The 22,120-nt window shown below is 36.7% G+C and overlaps 1 protein-coding gene across 4 annotated transcripts in view; it reads left to right on the forward strand.

The window, feature by feature from the left end:
- Window positions 1-22,120, forward strand: part of LOC143889952 (serine/threonine protein phosphatase 2A 59 kDa regulatory subunit B' eta isoform-like) — a 62,845-nt gene that overhangs the window by 11,727 nt on the left and 28,998 nt on the right. For 3 of the 4 annotated variants that reach the window (XM_077394365.1, XM_077394366.1, XM_077394367.1), the window contains one exon: window positions 9,711-10,020. The exons of the other annotated variant lie outside the window; for it this stretch is intronic. In XM_077394365.1, coding sequence (XP_077250480.1) covers window positions 9,711-9,910 — 200 coding nt within the window. In that variant the 3' untranslated portion in view covers window positions 9,911-10,020. Of the gene's footprint in view, window positions 1-9,710; window positions 10,021-22,120 lie in introns of those variants that run through there. 4 annotated transcript variants of the gene reach the window in all.

A 22,120-nucleotide genomic window follows, 5' to 3' on the forward strand; every position in this document is an offset into this window, starting at 1 on the left:
GGGACTTTCTTGGACATCTTTGACTTGAGAGAGAACTCTTCAACTTTCTTTGAGCTTTGTCACTTCCTCCATTCTTCAAATTATGTTGAGAGGTACATGAGGTGGTCACCAAGGTTGGTTCATCTCCAAGCTTCTACTAGCACTTGCAAGGCATGCTTGAGGGATCCTCAACTTGGGCTCTATTCTTGGACATCATCCAAAGATGGTTCCTCCAATGTGTGCAAGCTCACTTAGTTCCTTTGTGCTTCTTGGACATCATCCAAAGATGGTTCCTCCAATGTGTGCAAGCTCACTTAGTTCCTTTGTGCATGTTGATCCGCAAGCTATGTGTTGTGTTGAGTTGTGTAATGACGATATGACATATGAAGTTCCTGTTTAAGGCACAATACTCCACAGCAACACATTAGTCCATAAAGACTAATTAATTTGAGTTTGCCAGCATCAAAACAAGAAGGTTAAGGTGAATAGTTGTAAGCCCAAGGGTTTCCATGGGTTAATCATGCACCTTACCTTCTTATTTTGATGCTAGCAAACCAAATTGATTAGCATTTATGAACTAATGTGTTGCTTTGAGGTGTTGTGTTATATATAGAATTTTCCTGTCATAATCGCCATTACACAACTCTTGTCAACACATGACTTGTGGATCAAGAAGTAAGGGAACCAAGAGCTTGCACTCATAGTGAAGATATCATCATTTGAAGATGTTCAAGTCAAGAAGCTCAACATGAAGATCCCACAAGTTCTTAGCAAGTGTCAAGAAGGGGCTTGGAGTTGAACTCAACATGGTGACACCTCATGTACCTTTCAACCTGCATTGAAGATTGGAGGATGCCACAAGAGCCGAAGCAAGTTGAAGAGTTCACTCGCAAGTAGGAGTTGTCCAAGAAAGTGCGGAGAAGCCAAGCAATCTAAGAAGACTAATGGTTACATCATTTTTAGATTGTATTGGAGTCCTCTTGATATTTGTATTTGCACTTTCAAAAAGGTTTTCAAAATGGTTTCCTAAAACAAATTTGATATATTTAGAAACCATCAACACTCCCCAAAATGTATTTGAAAACCTTGGACAAAAGCCCAAAGATCATGGCCCAAAGTCTCTAAATTTTCATATGTTAAAATGAATTTTAAAGCAGGGCCGGTCAACCGCGGTAAGGTGGCTGGAAGTCCAGCACCTATCGTAATTTAGTGGACCGGTCGACCGGGGCTTCTCAGCCTACCGCGGAGGTGTTCCTCAAAATCCAGAAACACTCCATCATGGTCAGGTCGGTCGACAGCCATAGGGCCGGGCGACCGCAAATAGGGAACTGAACATAAATATAAAAGTCCAGGTAGCTCTCGCCGGGCGACCGCCATGACTCGGTCGACCGCGCCGGTTTGAAATTTGAAAATAAAAGAGAGAGCGCCCGATAGGGCGGGCGACCGCGACACCTCGGTCAACAGCGCCGGTATCGAAATGTAGCCGTTGGGGCTTGCGCAGTTTGACTTTTTCAACTCCGTTTTTTACGGTTTTGCCCCCAAACGGTCATATTTCTTCATGGGCTATTTAAACCCTATCCTAGACCAACTAAGAAACCTTTTGGCATTTCATTTTCAAATCCTTTGAGCCTAAACTTGAAAATCTAAGGTTCCTTAGTTTTTCTCTTCTATGCTTTGATTTGTACATTTACATTTATTAAGAGGATCTCCATAGGCTTTATCTTTGCTATCTTTTGGTTAGTTTATGTGAGCTATTATATTTGTAATCCGCATATTAAGAGGCTTTGAGAGTTTTTTTATTTTGTTCTTCATTTGTGTTTGAGAGGGTCTTTGATTCGGCCGGTTAAGAAAGGCGAATCAAGATTGTGAGGGGTTCTACGCTTCGGCCCATTAGAAATGAGAAGCTTGAGTGTTGCAAGAGGGTCTTATGCTTTGGCCCGGTAAGAAAGGAAAAGTTTGTCATTGTAAGAGGGGGTCTTACGCTTCGGTCCTATAAGAAAGGAGAAGCTTGACATTGTAAGAGGGTTGCTTGATCCGGCCCGATAAGAAAGGAGGATCACATAGTGGAGTCCCCAAGGAGTCAAACTTAGAAGAGTGGAGTAGGTCTTGTTGATAGACCGAACCACTATAAATCTTGGTGTCTTCCTTGTGATGTGTTTCCTCTTCTCCTTCTCTTGCACTTGTGGTGATTGGTAAATTCTAACCCTTTTGTGTATTTATGTTTTAATTGAACAACGGTTAGTAAATGCATGATAAAGTAATGTTTAAACCCTAGATTTCATTATTATGATTATTTGAACAACGTTTAGACTAATAATTGCTTAATTAGTAATTCAACTTTAATAATCCACCTAATTAAGCTTAAAATTTTTAATTAGCCAATTCACCCCTTCTCTTGGGTTGGCACGCTCGCATTTCAATAGTTGAACCCGTGGGAACCCTTGGGCTTACACACTCCTTTGGGAATTCGCTTTGAGGCCAGCGAAGTTCCCCTTGTGCCGTCGCACAAAGTTGCCCATAATTCACCCTCAATTTGGCAAGTTGCTGTTGTAGGGATTCTGTTATTCAAATAACGTTAGTGGGAGAATCCCTATGATCCAAGATGCCAAATTGGGTTTCATGGATGGTGTGTTTTTATTTTCATGGTTTGTCTGTTTGCTTTTCTTGTGATGGATGGCCTGGTTTGGTTTGCTATGTATATTTTACTTTTATGCAATGGTTGCCTAATCAAACATACACAATGATAATAATTACTCCCACATTAAATAACCCTCTTACTAATGTTAAGTTGATAAACGGGGTTAAGTCGAAAGGACAAGACCTCGTGGCCTTCCATAGCCATCTAATCATTGGCTAGTCTAGGAAATAGGACGGTCACATGCGAAAGCAGTAGACGATCCTATTTATTGGCTAGAGTAACCGTTAGATTCCTACTAGCATTAGGAGAATGTGCAATACACATTGGTCACATGCCAAAGTAGAAGCCATTGTAGATTTGTATGGTTTTCCCAGGCGGTGGGTATAACTTAACCAAGCAAAGGGTATTGACGCCCAAAGGATATACATACTGCAATGCTTTGAGGCCGAACATAAATCGGATCTCATAGGATTAGATGTATCAACTTATTCAAAGTTGTTGAATAAATTTCTGTAAGCCCAAGGGTTTCCATGGGTTAATCATTCAACTTACCTTCTTGTTTTGATGCTAGCAAACCAAATTGATTAGCATCTATGGACTGATGTGTTGCTTTGAGGTGTTGTGTTATATACAGGATTTTCATGTCATAATCGCCATTACACAACTTTTCTCAACATATGGCTTGTGGATCAAGGATCAAAGGAACCAAGAGCTTGCACCTACATTCGAGACATCCTCATTTGAAGATGTTCAAGTCAAGAAGCTCAACATGAAGATCCCACAAGTTCCCTAAGCAAGTGTCAAGAAGGAGCTTAGAGTTGAACATGCCCTGGTGACACCTCATGTACCTCAACATGCATTGAAGATTGGAGGAGAAGTCACAAGAGCCGAATCAAGTTCAAGATGTTCACTCAAGCCGAAGAAGTCCATGGAAGTGCAAATGAGCCAAGACATTCCAAGAAGACTCAAGGTTCTTATTTTTAGAATGTATTTGGAGTCCTCTTGATTTTATGTAAAAATGCACTTTCAAAAGGTTTTCAAATGGTTTTTATACTTAACTTTTTACATCTTTGAAAACCATCAACATATCCTAAAATGTGTTTTGAACACCTCGGACTTAAGCCCAAGACCATGGCCTAAAAGCCCCTCGATTTTTAAGTTAAAAATTGAATTTTACTCAGGGCCGGTCGATCGCGGGATGGAACCTGGAAATCTAGGGCATCTTAAAATTTATCAGGCCGGTCGACCGGGGGGATCCGGGCTATCGCGAATTGATTTTCTGGAAATTCAGAAAACATCCAGGTTGGGCTTGGCGGACGACCGCCATGGGTTAGTCGACCACGGATAGGTTTTTGAGCCAAATTTTTGAGCTAATAGGTTAGCCATGCTGGACGACCGCAATGGAGCCGGTCGACCACGACGGTAAGAAATTTGAAAATATAAAAGGGCGCTTATTAGGGGCGGGCGACCGCGGCTCGGTCGGTCAAACTAGCCGTTGGGACATTTTCTGCTTGACTTTTTCAAGCCAGTTATTTACAGTTTTTTCCCAAACGGTCATATTTTCAAATACACTATATATACATGATTAAAATCTATCTCTACAATCTTTTGAACATTTGAGAAGGATCAAATCCCATTTTCTCTTTGAGCTTCAAGTTTTTTCAAAAGCTAAAAACCTCTTTGATCTTCCATTTCTACATCTTATCTAAAGAGGCACTCCATAGGGCTTTACATTTATATTTTCTTGGAGTGATTATGAGCTTTCAAAGTTGTAATCCGCCTATTAAGAGGCATGCGAATTTTTATTTTCTTTGTTCTTTTTTGAGGGTCTTCTCTTCGGCCCGGTAAAAATTGTGAAGAAGGAGGGTCTTCTCTTCGGCCCATGAATAAAGGTGAAGATGAGGGTCTCCTCTTCGGCCCGTTAAGAAAGGTGAAGATGGCATATGAGGGTGTGTCCCATCACCGAAGGCTTCGTGCGGATGGGCTTCACTTTGGCCCTTGAGAATGGAAAAGCTTGGTCATGTAATGGCTCATTGATCCGGCCTTGAAGGAGGATCGAGATAGTGGAACGCACGCGCGGACATGAAGAGTGGAGTAGGTCTTGTGATAGACCGAACCACTATAAATCTTGTGTTCATTGTCTCTCTCTCTTCCGTTCCTTCTCTTGCACGTGTGGTGATTGGTAGTCTCTAACCCTAACTTGTTTATTGTTTTAATGGAATAAGGGTTAGTAAATGCACTTGATTAAAATGTTTAAACCCTAATTGCATTTATAATATTTATTCGAACAATAGTTAGTTAAATGTGCATGATTAGAAAGTCTAAATTCTAGCTTTTATTGATATACCTATTTGAACAAGGGTTAGACTAGTTAGTGCTTAATTAAATGGATTAATTTTTAATCTTCCCTTAATTAAGCCTAAAATTTCTAATTGATCAATTCACCCCCCTCTTGGATTGTCACACCTGTATTTCATTTGATGGAACGAATTATGGAGCTTGGAAAGCACAAATGCAAGCTTATCTCAAATCCATAGATCATGACATTTTAGATGTCATTGAAGAGGGAATTTCTTTTTCAAGGAAATGCACTGAAGGTGATATGAAATTATTTTCCTTGAACTCAAAGGCAATGATTTTGTTGTGTTGTGGTTTAACTCCAATTATTTTCCTTCATTAGAAAACACTTTTGAGAAAAATGTTTGTCTCTTTTCAAATGATAAAATTTTTAGTCCAAAAGAGACTTAAGAAAAATCTTTTGCAAAAGAAAGTTCTTTCAAACATTCTATTTTTAATTTAAAAATTCAAATTGAAAATCTGAAATTGGAAATAAATGTATGTTTGGAAAGAAATAAAAAATTAAGTCAATTGAGCATATTTTTAATAAATAAAAATGTTGACTTATTTCAAAGATGCAATGCCTTTGGGAAATAAATTAAAAGCCTTGAAATCACAAACATTGAACTTGTTGAAAAATATAAACATGTTTGTGAAAATGAAGAACAAATAAATGAAAAACTCTCTAATAAGAATTAAAGACTTCAAGAAGAAAAAGATAAACATACTTCTAAGTCTTGTGATTCTATTTGTTCCTTACCTATCAATCACTACTATTGTATCTATTGTGGTAGATCTGAACATCACAATTCTGAGTGTAAGCTTAGAATTGTGAAATCTAACAAGTTTGTTTGGATAAGAAAAGCTACACTGCTACAAACAAATTTGGATGGAACCAAAAGGATTTGGGTTCCAAAAAGATCCCTCTAAACTAATTTGTGAATGTGTTAGTTTAGCGGCTATGCTAAATTATTTTATCATTCACATTCTTGCTAGATACTTTAATTCACTGAATACTCTTTGTATCTAGTTTTTATGAGCTTAATGATATATCTTTTTAATTTTGAGCATTAGATACTCATCATTATTCATGTTCTTAATAGTTTGTATCTTTGCTCTTTGTGCTGAAATGATCACATTTTTCTTTGTGTGCTTTATTGAATATTTTTTCTTGAAAAGCCTATCTAAGTACAAATCACATCACTTGTGCACGTAGCGTCCCCAAAGTAAATCCACAATAGAAAATTCAATGTGAAAACCATATGTGTGCTTTCATGAAAATTGACCTCTCTTTTTACCCTTGAGTTCAAATTGATCTTTCAAGTTCATTCATTTTTTTTTTGAACTCTATTTAGGACAATTTTGGCAGTTGCTAGATCTTGGAATATTCAACATAGGTGGAATACCATTTCTAGCAAAATTAAGTGTTAAAAGCCATGTCTAAGGAAATTCTCTCAAATCCTTTCTTAGACATCTCTTTTGCCCTAGGTGAGTAAATATGTTTATTGCTATGCATCTAGTTGTCCTTCAAACCCATTCTTATGTGCTTAATGATTATCATTAAATGCATAAGAAATCTTTATGGGTTAAATTGATGTATTACAGAAAAGCTTACAATGAATATCCTCTCATGACTAAGATAAAACTATCTAGTCATAGTAGTTTATTTTGGAATGCATGTGTCCAAGGTTTTCATCACTTGTCATTCTCCAGAAGTCCTTGAATTATTCTCTATAGTCCTGCATGAATATCTTTTTGTAGAGAATTGAAAATGAGTCTAGATTTAATGTGTGAAACTCAATTGAGTAAAACTGAAAATGTCATGGGAATCAAGTATCATTATTGGGTAGCAACTCATTGTTGTGGTTATCATGTAACACATTGTGATGGGAACATATGTATCCCACACATTTTGGTTTTTCATGGGCTTTTGCACTTTGTACTTAAATGCCCTATTTTTATATGGTGGTTTGTGGATGTAAGCATAGATGTTTGGACCATGATTCTTGTGTCCAAATATGGTAGACTATCCATGAATGCTCTCATTGGATGAGCCATTGATGTCTCTCTTAGACATGGGTCTCTATTTATCCCTCTCATAATGTCCAAGTTCTATAGATTTAAGCTTAATTGATAATCTATATAATATATAGTTATTTTTCCTTGCATGCTACTAGGTACATGGTAAAGATGGTGAGCTTAAATTTAAAAATCACTAAATTAGTACTCTTAGTCCTCTTACCTAGTAAGTTGGAGAGTGTACACTTACTTTTAATTAAAACACTAATTTTTTTGGCTTTTAGCCGACATTTTAACCATGATAAGCATTTTGTGCCTTGTATGTTATACTTATATTATATGCACATATTTAGGGAGAGCATGGCTTGCTAGGTTTCATCTCTTTTGACATCATATGACTACCTATAGCAATCATGCATTAGTGGCCCAAGGGTGGTTTGGAAATCATTCACCTTTAAATCCCTTGGTGTCCATGAGGTTGGACAGCCCTTTAAATTCATACACTGTATGAGTCACTTACAAAGGGAGAGCTATACATGCTCAATGTCTGTCTATCCACCTTATCATATGATGTTTGATTTGCATCACATATGATAAGTACACTCATGTGGAGCCACACTGCTCCATATGTGTTGTAGTGGGATCTTGTCCTATTCCTTAAATTTGAGATCATCTCTCATCTTTTGATAAGATTCATTTGCCTGTGTCTCAGTGCCATATCTTCTCTGGCCTTATACTTATCTTGGATAGTCTTATATGTTTCTATCGCTGCCAATGATAAGTATCTTGTTCTAGAGTTTGAAAAATCTCTAGAACCCTTCTTCATTGGACAATGCTTCAGATGATCATCTCATTGTCTATGAAGTAGTCTCTTATCATGTATTTTTGAATGAAAATATGTTATCATGATAAGTTCCAATGGCTATTCTTTTTCATTCATATATAAGCCATTGTATATTGTCAGGCCTTGCATTATAAGAATTATTAAAGGCCAATGACAATTACCTGGAAGATGGATGATTTAAAAATATTTTTGAGTTTGTCATGTCCTATCATCTCTTCCAAGATTCTAGCTTCTGAGGACTCAACTCAAATTATATGTCCTTCATAGCTTGTTTGTGGTACTTGTCTCCTTCCATAATGCCAGATGTAATAAGATGGTAGATGTACTCAATTTTTCTCTGTCTATCTCTACATTCTTCCTCTGTGAAGGATGAACAGAAACTAAGGATTTGAAGACTCATGTCTAAAGGCTGGCATGTGCACTTCATGATCATCCTCTCAAGGATGACCCTTTGATGAAGGAGAAAAGTTAAAACAAGTACCCAATCTCTCAATCCAGAAAGATTTGTCAAAAGATGCTCCCTTACATGGAAAAAGGGTCAAGCATTGATCTAAGCTCTTCTAACTATTCATTAGTAGAAGAGTTCTGGATAGAAGAAAAGAAGTTCAGTTTTACTTCTTTCGAGAGATTTCCAAATACCACTTTTATCATTTATTAAAGTGATAAAAGAAATGTGGTATTAATCTTCCATTTTGATCATGTATGTTGAGCTTTATATTTCTTATTTATGTATACATGATCTTTTAGTTGCCGTGGATATGTACCTCATTGATTTCATTCTTGTATCCATGTGTTTATTAGACTATATTCTCTTCATTGCCATATCTCATGTCTAATAATCATCCATTCCAATTCATATGTGACTATCAATTGAATGGAGCAACTCAAAATGGTTAAATGTGATTAAACTTGAATCAAAGGCATATGTGCTAGAACTCTAACATTTATATTAGATGCACACAGTCAGGGGGAGCTTTCATTTTGATATGCGTAAATCTCTATGAGCACGAAACAAGTCATCTAAAAAAGGTTATATTATTGTTCAGAGCATATCCAAGCTCTGGAAGAGACTTGTCTGCTTAATGTCAAGAGATCCCCTACATAATGCAACTTATGAACTTCAAAGGTTAGGTCATAAATTTAAGCATATCGTTTCTCAGGTAGACACTTATCTGCTTCAAGAGTTGTAAATGAAGCCCGAGTATTCAAATCATTCACCTGCTTAACCATTTTGTTTGTCATTCCCTATAACATAGGTCTCACCTAGGGCCTCTGACAAATTCATATGGGGAGAGCTAAATAGTATTTTATTCATGTTTATATAGATCATTGTGATGTACTCACATGGTTTATTGCCCCCATAATTGTGCTTAAATTTCAAATCTTTTAGAAAAAAAAATAATTTTTTTTGCTTATAATGCATTTCACTTATGTTTTCTCGTTTATAAGCATCATAAGAGCTTAAATGCAATATCATATCATCGGTATATAGCTTATATAAGCTACCATTTATCTTGACACCCAACTTCCACTTTCACTTACATATCCTTCCTTTTTGCTATTGCCAAAAGGGGGAGAATTTTTGGGAATTGATTAGGTAGTCCATATTTTGTATGCACCACATGCTTTACATTATCCTTTTAAACTTGTTCATATAATGAGGGGGATCATTGCTTCATTGTTTATAATCTTTAATGCTTATTCATATATTTGTTTAAAATCTCCTACCTCTCTAATCAATTTGCTTGCCATCATCAAAAAGGGGGAGAATGTAAGCCCAAGGGTTTCCATGGGTTAATCATTCACCTTACCTTCCTGTTTTAATGCTAGCAAACCAAATTGATTAGCATTTATGGATTGATGTGTTGCTTTAAGGTGTTGTGTTATATACAGGATTTTCATGTCATAATCGCCATTACACAACTCTTCTCAACACATGGCTTGTGGATCAAGGATCAAAAGAACCAAGAGCTTGCACCTACATTGGACCATCCTCATTTGAAGATGTTCAAGTCAAGAAGCTCAACATGAAGATCCACAAGTTCCCTAAGCAAGTGTCAAGAAGGAGCTTGGAGTTGAACATGCCATGGTGACACCTCATGTACCTCAACATGCATTGAAGATTGGAGGAGAAGTCACAAGAGAAGAATCAAGTTCAAGATGTTTACTCAAGCCGAAGAAGTCCATGGAAGTGCAAATGATCCAAGACATTCTAAGAAGACTCAAGGTTCTTATTTTTAGAATGTATTTGGAGTCATCTTTATTTTATGTAAAAATGCACTTTCAAAAGGTTTTCAAATGGTTTTTATACTTAACTTTTTACATATTTGAAAACCATCAACATACCCTAAAATGTGTTTTGAAAACCTAGACTTAAGCCCAAGACCATGGCCCAAAAGCCCCTGGATTTTTAAGTTAAAAATGGAATTTTACTCAGGGCCGGTCGACTGGGTTACCACGAGATGGAACTTGGAAATCCAGGGCATCTCGAAATTTGTCGGGCCGGTCAACCAGGGGGATTTGGCGACGGCGGATTGATTTTCTGGAAATCAAGAAAGCATCCAGGTTGGGCTTGGCGGACGACCGCCATGGGTCGGTCGACCGCGGATAGGTTTTTGAGCCGAATTTTTGAGCTAACAGGTTAGCCTCGCCGGACGACCGCCATGGGGCCGGTAGACCGCGACGGTAAGAAATTTGAAAATAAAAAAGGGCGTCAGATAAGGGCGGGCGACCGCGGTGGCTCGGTCAACCGCGACGGTTGAGCAAACTAGCCGTTGGGGCATTTTCTGCTTGACTTTTCCAAGCCAGTTATTTACAGTTTTTCTCCAAACGGTCATATTTTCAAACACATTATATATAAATGATTAAAACCCATCTCTATAAGCTTTTGAACATTTGAGAAAGATCAATCCCATTTTATCTTTGAGCTTCAAGTTTTTTCAAAAGCTAAAAACCTCTTTGATCTTCCATTTCTACATCTTATCAAGAGGCACTCCATAGGGCTTTACATTTATATTTTCTTGGAGTGATTGTGAACTTTTATTTCCTTTGCTCTTTGTTGAGGGTCTTCTCTTCGGCCTGGTAAGAATTGTGAAGAAGAGGGTCTTCTCTTCGGCCCGTGAAGAAAGGTGAAGACGAGGATCTCCTTTTCGGCCCGTTAAGAAAGGTGAAGACGGCATATGAGGGTGTGTCCCTTAGCTGAAGGTTTCGTGCAGATGGATTTCGCTTTGGCCCTTGAGAGTGGAAAAGCTTGGTCATGTAATGGCTCATCGATCCGGCCTTGAAGGAGGATCGAGATAGTGGAACTCACGCGCGCACGTGAAGAGTGGAGTAGGTCTTGTGATAGACCGAACCACTATAAAGCTTGTGTTCATTGCCTCTCTCTCTCTTCCTTTCCTTCTCTTGCACGTGTGGTGATTGGTAATCTCTAACCCTAACTTGTTTATTGTTTTAATGGAACAAGGGTTAGTAAATGCACTTGATTGAAATGTTTAAACCCTAATTGCATTTATAATATTTCTTTGAATAAGGGTTAGTAATGTGCATGATTAGAAAGTCTAAATCTTAGCTTTTATTGATATACCTATTTGAAGAAGGGTTAGACTAATTTGTGCTTAATTAAATGGATTAATTTTTAACCTTTCCTTAATTAAGCCTAAAATTTCTAATTGACCAATTCACCCCCCTCTTGGGTTGTCACACCTGTATTTCAGTTTCCGATGTCCATTGGAGAAATTATACATTTTTCTTGATTCACAAGGTTGAGGGGCCCGTGAATGAGACTTGCAATGGGCGGTTCCATCGTAGATCAAAATTCCAGATTCGATGGATATGTTTATTATGCCTAATTATGTCTATTTTGTTTGCGCATAGATACCATGGCTTCATTCAACCCATTAGCTAAGATCATAGATAAAAATAAGTTAACTGGTCCAAATTACGTCGATTGGAAAATGAACCTAATGCTAGTGCTCATAGCCGCTAAAGTTTATTAGGTTCTTACCACTGAGGTGCCTGAACTACCTGGTTCCGATGCGCCTCAAGCGGACCACGATAGAAAGTCTAAGTGGCTTGAGGACAATGAGATGGCAAAATGTTATATCCTTGGCTCTATATCTAATGTGCTGCAGCAGCAACATAATAGAATAGCAGCAGCCTCGGATATAATGCTAAATATTAAAGAAATGTTTGGAGAGCAACATCACACAGCTAGGCTGTTGACGATTAGAGGCCTAACATCCACTAAGATGGTAGAGGGAATACCGGTTAGGGACCACATGCTAAAGATAATGGGCTATCTTAACGAGCTCAACATCTTAGGGGCCATCATGGATGCTGAGACATAGATTGACAGTCTTATCTTCCTTATGTGGGTCATTCAAAGAGTTTGTTATGACCTACCATATGAACAAAATGACAATGTCCCTGACAGAGCTGATAAATCAAGTTCAGACAGCTGAGGATCTGCAAAAGAGTAATAAGAAAAGTACCTTCCTAGCAGAAGGTGCTTACACGAACTAGTTTCGTGGCATTGGATACATTAAAAGGATATACCCAATGTATATAGTGTATATACACTATGGGATACATTGGGAATACGAAAATGGTTAAGTATTAACCATAAGGGTAGTTTGAGAATTATAAAAAATATGGATGGAGCTTTTTTTTCCCATTGGATGGGAGGAAATATGTTTATTTAATTAAAAGATTAAATAAACAATTGTAAGTTTAGCTTAAAGACTCATTTTATTAAAACAGTCATAACTTACCTCTTGGCCAAAATTATTGTGTAGGTACTCGTTTCGAAGAACTTTAAAAGGTGTACAACTTCGTAATTTATTATTTTTTCTAATTCGACAATTTACTTGTCCAAAAAAGAAGTTGAAATTTAACATACAGCATTATAGCGGGAAAGTAGAAAAAGGAAACATTGTGGGAGATATTTTAGTGATTGTTTTTATCCAATAAAGCAACCCACGTTTTCTAATTGGAAAAAAGCCCAATTTAGAGTTTTCTAAATGTCTAAGAATTTCTAAAAGCATTCCCCACATTGTTTGGTTTTTATTATAAAAAAAGAAAACTAGTTTATTTTTGTGGGATTTGATCCCGCTAGAGGGCGCGGTGCGTGACCGGCCTCCCTCTCTCTTGGTCTCGTACACACGAGAATGGCGTCTGCTGTTTTTATTATTTATTTAATTCATCTTTTCCGTGAACTTGGGATCACTAAAGCAATCTGAATTTCACGCAAAAGAGAATGACAGAGTCGCCACCTAGATAAGAGATCTAGGACTAATAATTGACCAGAAATCTAGATTCGTTACCTGATTACGAGAATATAAGGTATGGGGAGTTACCACCACATGCACCATTCTTGCCCGATAATCCGGTCTTCAATCCAAAAGTTAACTCTCTTGAATTTCTTTTAAATGGCTCATTTAACTCTATATTAATGTGCGAATTATATGACATGCATCATAAGATCTAATTTCAATGTATTTCCTAATGTGTATCTTGATTCTCTTAATTCGTTTGGATTCAATCTATGTGAAAGTTCTTGAAATTCCAAGGGTAGGCCCGAGTACTATTTTAATGGCAACTTATGAGGAGGGAAAATTTAGGTTCCTAACAAGTTTTAAGCTTTTGAAAACTCTAACCCAAATTTGAAGATTAAGAGATCAAAAATGAAAATTAAACACACAAGTTAAATCCTAAGTGCAATGCAAATATAAAGCAAGAGATAAGAGAGAATGCACCAGAGATTTAAAGTGGTTCGGTCTTCCAACGCGAGACCTACTCCACTCCACCAACCAAACCCGTTGATGGCTTCACTATTTGATCTTCTTATCTTCGGCGAAGATTGGTGCCGATTACAATTCCAATTGCCTTTAACCTTGGTGGCAATCCTCACCACGGAGAGTGGGCTCCGCTTCTTCGACCACTCGCCCGAATACAATCGTTTGAATAAGAAAGAAAGAACAAAAAATTCCTCACAAGGGTTTACAAGGTTTGTAGAAGATGTACAAATTTGAGCATAATGATCCAAATCCTAATTATAGAGGATGAGAGGCATAAACAAGCTTAATACACTCTTAGGATATTCCAATAGGTTTTTAGAGTGTTAGGATTGATGATTGGGAAGTTTAGAATACCCATATATATAGAAAATCCAAATATGACCGTTTGAGGGGCATAGTGGTAAATCTGGCAAAATCCCCAACGACTATAATTTTTTCCCGAAATAGCGGTCTCGGAGTTCCGAGAGGTTTTCTCGGAGTTCCGAGAAATTCTCGGAGTTCCGAGAATTTCTCTCGGAGTTCCGGGAATGCAAACAGAAGATGGAAAAATGCTACTGGACCATTTCTCGGAGTTCCGAAGAATCTCTCGGAGTTCCGAGCTCGGAGCTCCGAGAAGCCTAAATGCAGCTGGTTTTTCAATTCTGTTTCTTATTCCTTTGGGCTTCCAACTCTACACCAAGTTGGGATTGTTATGAGGGTTCCAAAGCGTTGGAACACCACAAGGACAACCTCTTAAACATTTTAAGGTGTGTGAGATTACTATATTTATGCCTCTAAACACCTAAATTAGGATTGGATCTTTACATTCTAAAACGACTTTGATCTTCAATTGTGATGCTTCAAGTATTCATGCGTCTTAGATCTCTGATGTCTTTGGCCTTCTTAATGCGGTCCAATGAGAGCTTTTTGGCCTTAATCCAAGAAATCTTGTCTTAATACAATCATGATCTACAACTTAGACATACAAACACATTAGTGATATTAAATCACTTGTGTATTGGAATTATCAAAAGAAGATGGGAATGCCAAGGTGGGAACCATTGGGCTTACAGTTCTCCTAAAATTCTAATTTGGAAAAATGTCCTAAGTGATATAATCAATTTTTATTTAAGGTTTTAAATGATGAAAGAAAAATAAAAACTACCCTAAAAACCCCACTGATTGTGTGTGGGGCTGACTCGTGATTGGTACGCCATCAAGCATCCAAACTGCCTACGTACCCAAGCCTCACTGGGATCAGAGTCGACGTAGTTCGGTGGCCTAAACTAAGCTACATGCCTAAGACATCTAGGACACCGATCTAGACTGGACTGACTGTTTTGTCAGTTTAAAAGAGATTATTTAGTTCAAGTTGAGTAGATTTTTTTAACCTAGGACTGCATCTAAGATGCTATATGGCCCTATCTAAGTACAAGATGCTCCCTAAACGAATGCAGGTGGGTCCTACATCTTATGTTAACTAAGCTTGTCCTAAAGGGAAAATAGGGTTAACTAGTGAAACTAATCTAAAGGTAAATTGCTAATAATAGCAACCGGCCGTGATGAGGCTAGACTCCTAACTCTAGGACACCATAAAACCTAGAACACAACGTGACATAAATGTTCCTAAAGCGGCTTTAAAGGTTCCTACGAGGTGGGACCGTGATCCAATGATTCCAAGATTGACTTGAACATGAGTTTACCCAACTCAAATTATTAGGTTAATGATTTTCAATTCTTTTAAGGGTTCCTAACATTTAAGATTTAGTAAAAATCTAAGGCTCTAAGGGTTAGTTATTTCCCTACATGGGTTGAATTCGTGGAAAAGAATCGTGCTTTCTACCCTTACACTGTTCGGGAAATAAACCATGATATACTGTTGCCTAGCATTTTCTCAGAATTTCCGCGGACAATGACCTCGGAGCCAACAATATATTTAGATTTAGATGCTAAAAAGTCAAGGGTTGATCGCAATGAAGAAACGATTATGAATACAACCCTCTCATCTAAAATGACCTAGATTAGCCAATTATGAAGGAACTTAATGATTTTAAGGTTTCTATTCAAATGACTTAAGGATTACATGCATTCTGGAAAGTTATGATATTTTGGAAGTTTTCACGATTTTTAGAATTAAAGCGAATTTTTAATGATTTTAACAAAATCAGACCAGATTGATACTATTACAAAGCAACATATAGCAAACAGGCTCCAAATCATTTCAAATGATCACTATAATATGCCCACAGTAATATCAAACCACAATAGAAATTTCACACATTACCTCTAAAATTTTCTATTTTAAAAATATTTATTTATGTTCTGTCCGATTCGAAGATGAATAATACGAAATATCATAAAATGCACAACAAATCTGCAAAAATCATAATATGATTTTTCTGGGCCAATCCATCTTACTACAAAATTTCAGCTTCCAAGGAGTTCATTTGATGTTATCTCCTTCATACATGTGAAAATAAGTAATTTTTATTAAATAATTCCAGTAATATAATAAATAAACTCAAAATCTTTTGAAACCTTTTGAATTGTTTTGATACATGAACGAATTTTATTTGTCAAGTTTTCTTTTTCTACGTATTTTTTGGACGAATTTTAGAGTTATCAAAATAAATGAATTCTAGTGGAACTTTTGAATTTATAGTGTTCTTTTATACCAATTGAAACTCAGAAAATATAACTTTACGAAAAATCCTTGGTTTTGAAACACTTGCTTTGTAAATCGACTTAAAAACTACTTGAAACCCTAATTGGTTGATCAAATTTTAAAGCCATAAATATAAATGAATTCTATTGGAACTTTCAGATTTATAGTGTTTGTTAAATCCAATTGAAACTCAGAAAATATGACTTTGCGAAAAATCCTTAGATTTGAAACACTTGCTTCGTAAATCGATTCAAAGACTACTTAAAATCCTAATTGGTTAAACATCCAATTTTCCACATGTAACATGGTTCTTCTTCCACCAAAATCAGTAATAAAGTAAATTGACCCATCATAAATCATATTAGATCATGCAAGACAGCCACTCATGTAATTCTCTACAAAAACAAAGAAAAGACACCTCTAACTTGTTACTCGTTCTAGATTACATAAAATAAGATACTAACCGTTGATCGCTTTTCTTGTCTCTAAGGTGTGTAAATCCAACATATACACTTTGTCACATCTTGTATATGTAAAAGAAAACCCCAAAGAACGCCCAATATAATCCGGTTTTGACGTTTGTTGAAGAAGAGACGAAGAAATCAAAGTGTGCTGTAAAGAAAAACCAGTAATAGAAGATGATCAAGAACACCACAATGGGGGAAGGCATTTTCTAGAGGGAGAAGATAAGGCGTGATGTTTTTCCTAGAGAAGAAAAGCCTTGGGTAGGTTTGCTTTTATAGGCACAAGGCTAGGTTTGAGTGAATTTGGAAGTTTCTAATGTGAGCTCTCCTTTTGGCTTGTTTCCAATTTGTGCTTTGACTTTCTCATTTTTTGATTTCCATATTGAACTTATTTCTAAACATTGTTTCTTGCAAGCTAAGCAATGCTAAATTACACAATGGAGATCCTTCAAGATCAATTTTGAAGCCTTCTCACACAGGAAACTAGCTTTTATGAATGATTTTCGTCTAAAGAGGGCTGCCCAACGTTTAAGCTCATTTTTGACTTATTTAGAGGTTGATTTAGGAAACGTTGTAAACTAGAAAGTTGTATATTGTTTTGAGACATTCGAAACAAGAATTATTGCAAATTTTTTGGACGAGAAGATAAAAAGTTATGGCTATTTTACTAACCTGACCATACTAGCCGTTTCTAATTATAGCTCTTCCTTTCTTTATTATTTTTTCAAAACAAATATGATGTCACCAACCACCTCATCCTATGTTGGACATTTTTGCAAGTGGCCACCCCATGTGTGGCACCCACTTATGTGGCCGACCCGCATGGGTGGGTCCACATGGACTCCCACCTTGTGGGCTTTAGCCCAATGGGCCTTATGACATGTATTTTGGGTTTTTTTCAATGAAAATTCAATAAAATACTTTAAATTCAAAATTTTTGTTTATGAATCCAACCCATATAACATTTTTGGTGCACCCTCGACATATGGTCGAACCATCCCCTTTAGAAGAAACAATTTTTTAGACCAAAATACCCCTGTTCGATCATTACGCACCCAAAGGCGACTAAAATGACCTTAAATTAGATTGCCCCCAAAGGGGAAAGTTAAAAATAGAAAGCCTTCATGGTCAAATCTAAAAAATAAGAAGTTTTTAAGTTTGCTTCTTTTGGTAGGTGATATCAACAGGATCACTTTTAATCCCTTGAAAATGCCCAAAATGCCCTCGACCAACAAAATTTTAAATTAAGCGAAACCCTTGAGAAATTCTAAATTTAGCAGATTTTTCAAAATTCACGGAATGACTCGTGACTCCTTAGACACACTCTAGAGATCAAATGAAACACATTGGAAATGGCCAAATTAATCCCGAAGTGCAAAAATAGGCAAAAAAGAGGGAAACCTTGAGAAACCCGAAGATAGCAGTTTTTCCTACTTGAATGAAAACTTGATTATTCATCTTCCGAAGGACAATGTAACCCCCTAGAGACTTTCAGGATTGCGAATCAACTTCAAAACTCTTAAAATGTGGTGAAATTCACCTTAAAATATAAGAATACCTAATATAATATGGAAAACCGACTCAAGACTCAATGAAACTACCGAAATTTTTGCTTTTTAAAGTATAGCAAAATGGGGGTGTCTACAGATGCTCCTCTTTGGTAGAGATGACGTAGTCATCGAATACCAACGCAAAAGTGACAGAGCCATTTTGCATAGCTTTAATCAACAAAAGATTCTTTAATGCAATACAAACATATGCTAAATGTTTCCTAATGCAAGACCCTAGACGAAGTCCTAGAATATTAAGAAATTGGATTATCTTGATGAAATTCTCCGTCATAAAGGCACCAAGCTTTTTCTATAGGGCAGAAGAAAGAATCTTTTTAGTTTAGAGGCTCTTGCGCTTTTTCTCTAAACAAAAAGGGAGAAGAATATTTCGATTCAGAGGCACCTTCGCTTTTTCTCTGAAAAGAAAAGGAAGATGAATTTCTATCGAGAGGCACTTTCGCTTTTTCTCTGAAAGAAAATGGAAGATGAATTTCGATCTAGAAGCACTTTCGCTTTTATTTGAAAAGAAAGAAATTTTCAATCGAGAGGCACTTTCGCGTTTTCTCTGAAAAGAGAGGAAAAAGAATTTTCAATCCAGAGGCACTTTTGCTTTTTCTCTAAAAAGAAAGAAATTTTTTTTTTCAATTTAGAGGCACTTTCGCTTTTTCTCTGAAAAGAAAGAAATTTTCAATCTAGTGGCACTTTCGCTTTTTCTTTGAAAAGAAAGGAAATTTTTTTTTCAATCCAGAGATACTTTTGTTTTTTCTCTGAAAAGAAAGAAAATTTCAATCTAGAGGCACTTTTGGTTTTTCTCTGAAAAGAAAAGAAAAAGAATTTTCAATCTAGAGGCACTTTCGCTTTTTCTCTTAAAAGAAAGGAAAATGAATTTTCGATCGAGAGGCACTTTCGCTTTTTCTCTGAAAAGAATGGAAAATGAATTTTCGATCCAGAGGCGATCCAGAGGCACTTTCGCTTTTTCTCTGAAAAGAAAGAAAAAAGAATTTTCAATCAAGAGGCACTTTCGCTTTTTCTCTAAAAAGAAAGAAATTTTCAATCTAGAGGCACTTTTACTTTTTCTCTGAAAAGAAAGGAAAATGAATTTAATCTGAACTTGATTTGACGACTTGAAATGAACGTGAATTTGGAAATTTGAAATGGACTTGAGTTGATGATTTAAAATGAACTTGAACTTGAAGATTTGAGCATGAACTTGAGTTTGATAAATTTGAAAATTGATGAACTTTAGATGTGTGAAATTAGATTTGAGGACAAATAGATATTGTGGAAGACCAAAATTCAAACGAATGACGAGACAACGCATATTAGGAACTAAATGCAAAGGCTATTGACATTTATCCCTAGAGAAGAAATGATGAAACATGACTTATGAGAATTGCTAAGAATCCTTTCAGGAACTTTTAAGAAGAGGTTACTGCCTAAAGACCATTGGTATTCATTGCTGGTGATTCTTGGTATTCATAATTGAAACCCTGATCTAAATACCTGAACTGGTAATCTAGAACAATGGCTCTCTTGGATACTGAAATTGGAAGGTGGGATTTTTTTTCTGGCAGGTATTTTGACAAACGTTTCTCGACGGTAATGGTATGCAATACGCTGGAAAGAAATTCTAAATTTTAATGTTTCATCTTGCGGAGGAATTGGTCCAACCATCGTCACGTATGAGACTCTCCTAAGCTTATGGTGCCTTTGTGGGGACATGGTCTTTTTATGGAAACTGTGCCTTCTAACGTTCTGCTTCTAAATTCTTTCTGAAGTGGCTTGCTTAAACCGAATCTTTCATATGACGACTCATGAAGTTCTTCCATCAAGATTTGTATGGCTCAAGTGCAGTTGTAGATAAGCTGACGCCTTACCTCTTTCACCAAGACAGTTGCGACCTTTGGACTCAAAGACAATGAACGACTCTATTCAAAGGGGAAATCTGGTAAAAGACACTATTCGAATAATCGAGGATTTCTGAAAGAATAGAAATGGATGGACTGACTAGACCAACTCAAAATGATGCTTCTGACTTAGTTAACATTTGGTTTAGTAGGTCTAGCCTTTCAAAGAGTAATTTTGCAATTGATAAACACTGGACTTCTCATTTTAAAACAGTAATACTCCAAGGATTTGATTACTACTCCTTGGATTGCTTGGTCTCATGCGAGTTTCGATGATGCAAAGTGTGCCTCCTTGAACTTCTTGAATCCTCGATTTTGATGCTGGATATAGCTTTTTTGGATTTTTTTTCCTACCATGACCAAGTCGCCCTTTTCTGGTTTTCAACTTGGAGGACCGTTTGACCTTAACTTTTGCCTGAATCGCCCGTTTGGGTTTTTAACTCAGCAGGCTATCACCTTAGCTTTTGCCTAAGCCGCCCTTTCGGATTTTCAACTTAGCAGGGGAATGATCTTAAATTTTGCCTAAACCGCCCTTTCAGGTTTTCAGTCTAGCAGATCTTCAAACTCTGTTCTTTTCTTTTTTCTTTCTTTCCTTTTTGCATTGGGACCTAAATCCTTGATTCTGAACACCGGAAGGACTTTGTAGGTAAGATGGGCTTTTTCAAAGAAAAGGCTTATGGCTTTGCAAAAATTTCGACCGAACCGAAAAACAGGTTGCCTACGTATCCCAGTGTAGGAATCAGGTCGCGCGTAGTTCAGGGCATCTGGCAGATGCCCCTAGTTTGAAGGTAAACTAATTTTTTTTCTTGATTGGCTCTATTTTCTTTACTTTTCTCTTTTTTTAATGACTTCTTTCTTTTGATTGATTGACACTCTTTTCTTCTTTTTGGAACTATTGAATTTTTTCTTTTGAAACGACCGAATTCGGTTTGACAGAGCTGCCTACGTACCCTAGTGTAGAGATCAGGTCTCACGTAGTTGCAGGCCCAAAGGGGTTTGCAAAAAGGGTATTCTTTTTCACACTGGGTCATGAACTTGGGATTTGTTCGGCTAAAGGAGGGCTTCTAATGTTCAGGTTTGGAATTGATCTCGATTGATAAATTTTCTTTATTATTTTTTTCGCAGCGTTTGACGGCATTTTCAGGTAAGAGATAATGGTTCTTCTTCTTTCATGATTTTGATATGCACTTTTGACTTTGAAGGAGCGAAACTTGTTCTTTAACATCCCCTATTTATGAATCGATAACTTTTGATATTTGACGATCGCTTTTCAATACTTGCTCTTGAACTCTTATCTTGAATATGTTGGTTTCATATTATGAATTTGGGAACCAAGGTCATTGACTGGAGATATGAAAGTTATTTTCAATCCATGCCCCTTGTACAGTATATGTCTCTCACGTCCTTCATTCTCTTTAGCTTTCTATCTATGTCTTGCCCCTGGTATCGGTTATAACGCTTCTAGATAATCCTCTTATCCTCGAAATGAGTTTATTTCGCGCTCTTTTAGAGGGTAATGCATTTCCAATTGGCATTTATTGGATTAAAATTTTTGTGCCAATGTTTATCATTTCAATTTTCTCTTTGAAAGGTTAAGCCCGACGCTCCTCCTCTTGTTTGAACATATGCTGCCAATCAAGGGGAGTTTCATCGGTATCTTTTTCCTCATTTGAGGAGGGAGTCTCATTTTTATTTATTAAGATCAGAAGCAATCACTGAAATATTATTGGGAAGCAAATTTCATTTAATAAAAAGACATTACAAATGATGACCTATCCCGAACATGCTCAAGATTCATAATTTTTGGACTTGAAAATAAATGCAGAAAAAGACTCACTTGGACTAGGCGTTGACTCTATAACCTTGTAAGACTAGACTCAATTTCTAAACTAACATATTGACCGACTCAACAAAAAATTGGAAATGATTGAAACTTTAACTTT

Source organism: Tasmannia lanceolata, unplaced genomic scaffold, assembly GCF_043159265.1.
Source record: "Tasmannia lanceolata isolate RefF3 unplaced genomic scaffold, GAP_Taslan_0.1 ptg000013l, whole genome shotgun sequence".
Lineage (NCBI taxonomy): Eukaryota > Viridiplantae > Streptophyta > Magnoliopsida > Canellales > Winteraceae > Tasmannia > Tasmannia lanceolata.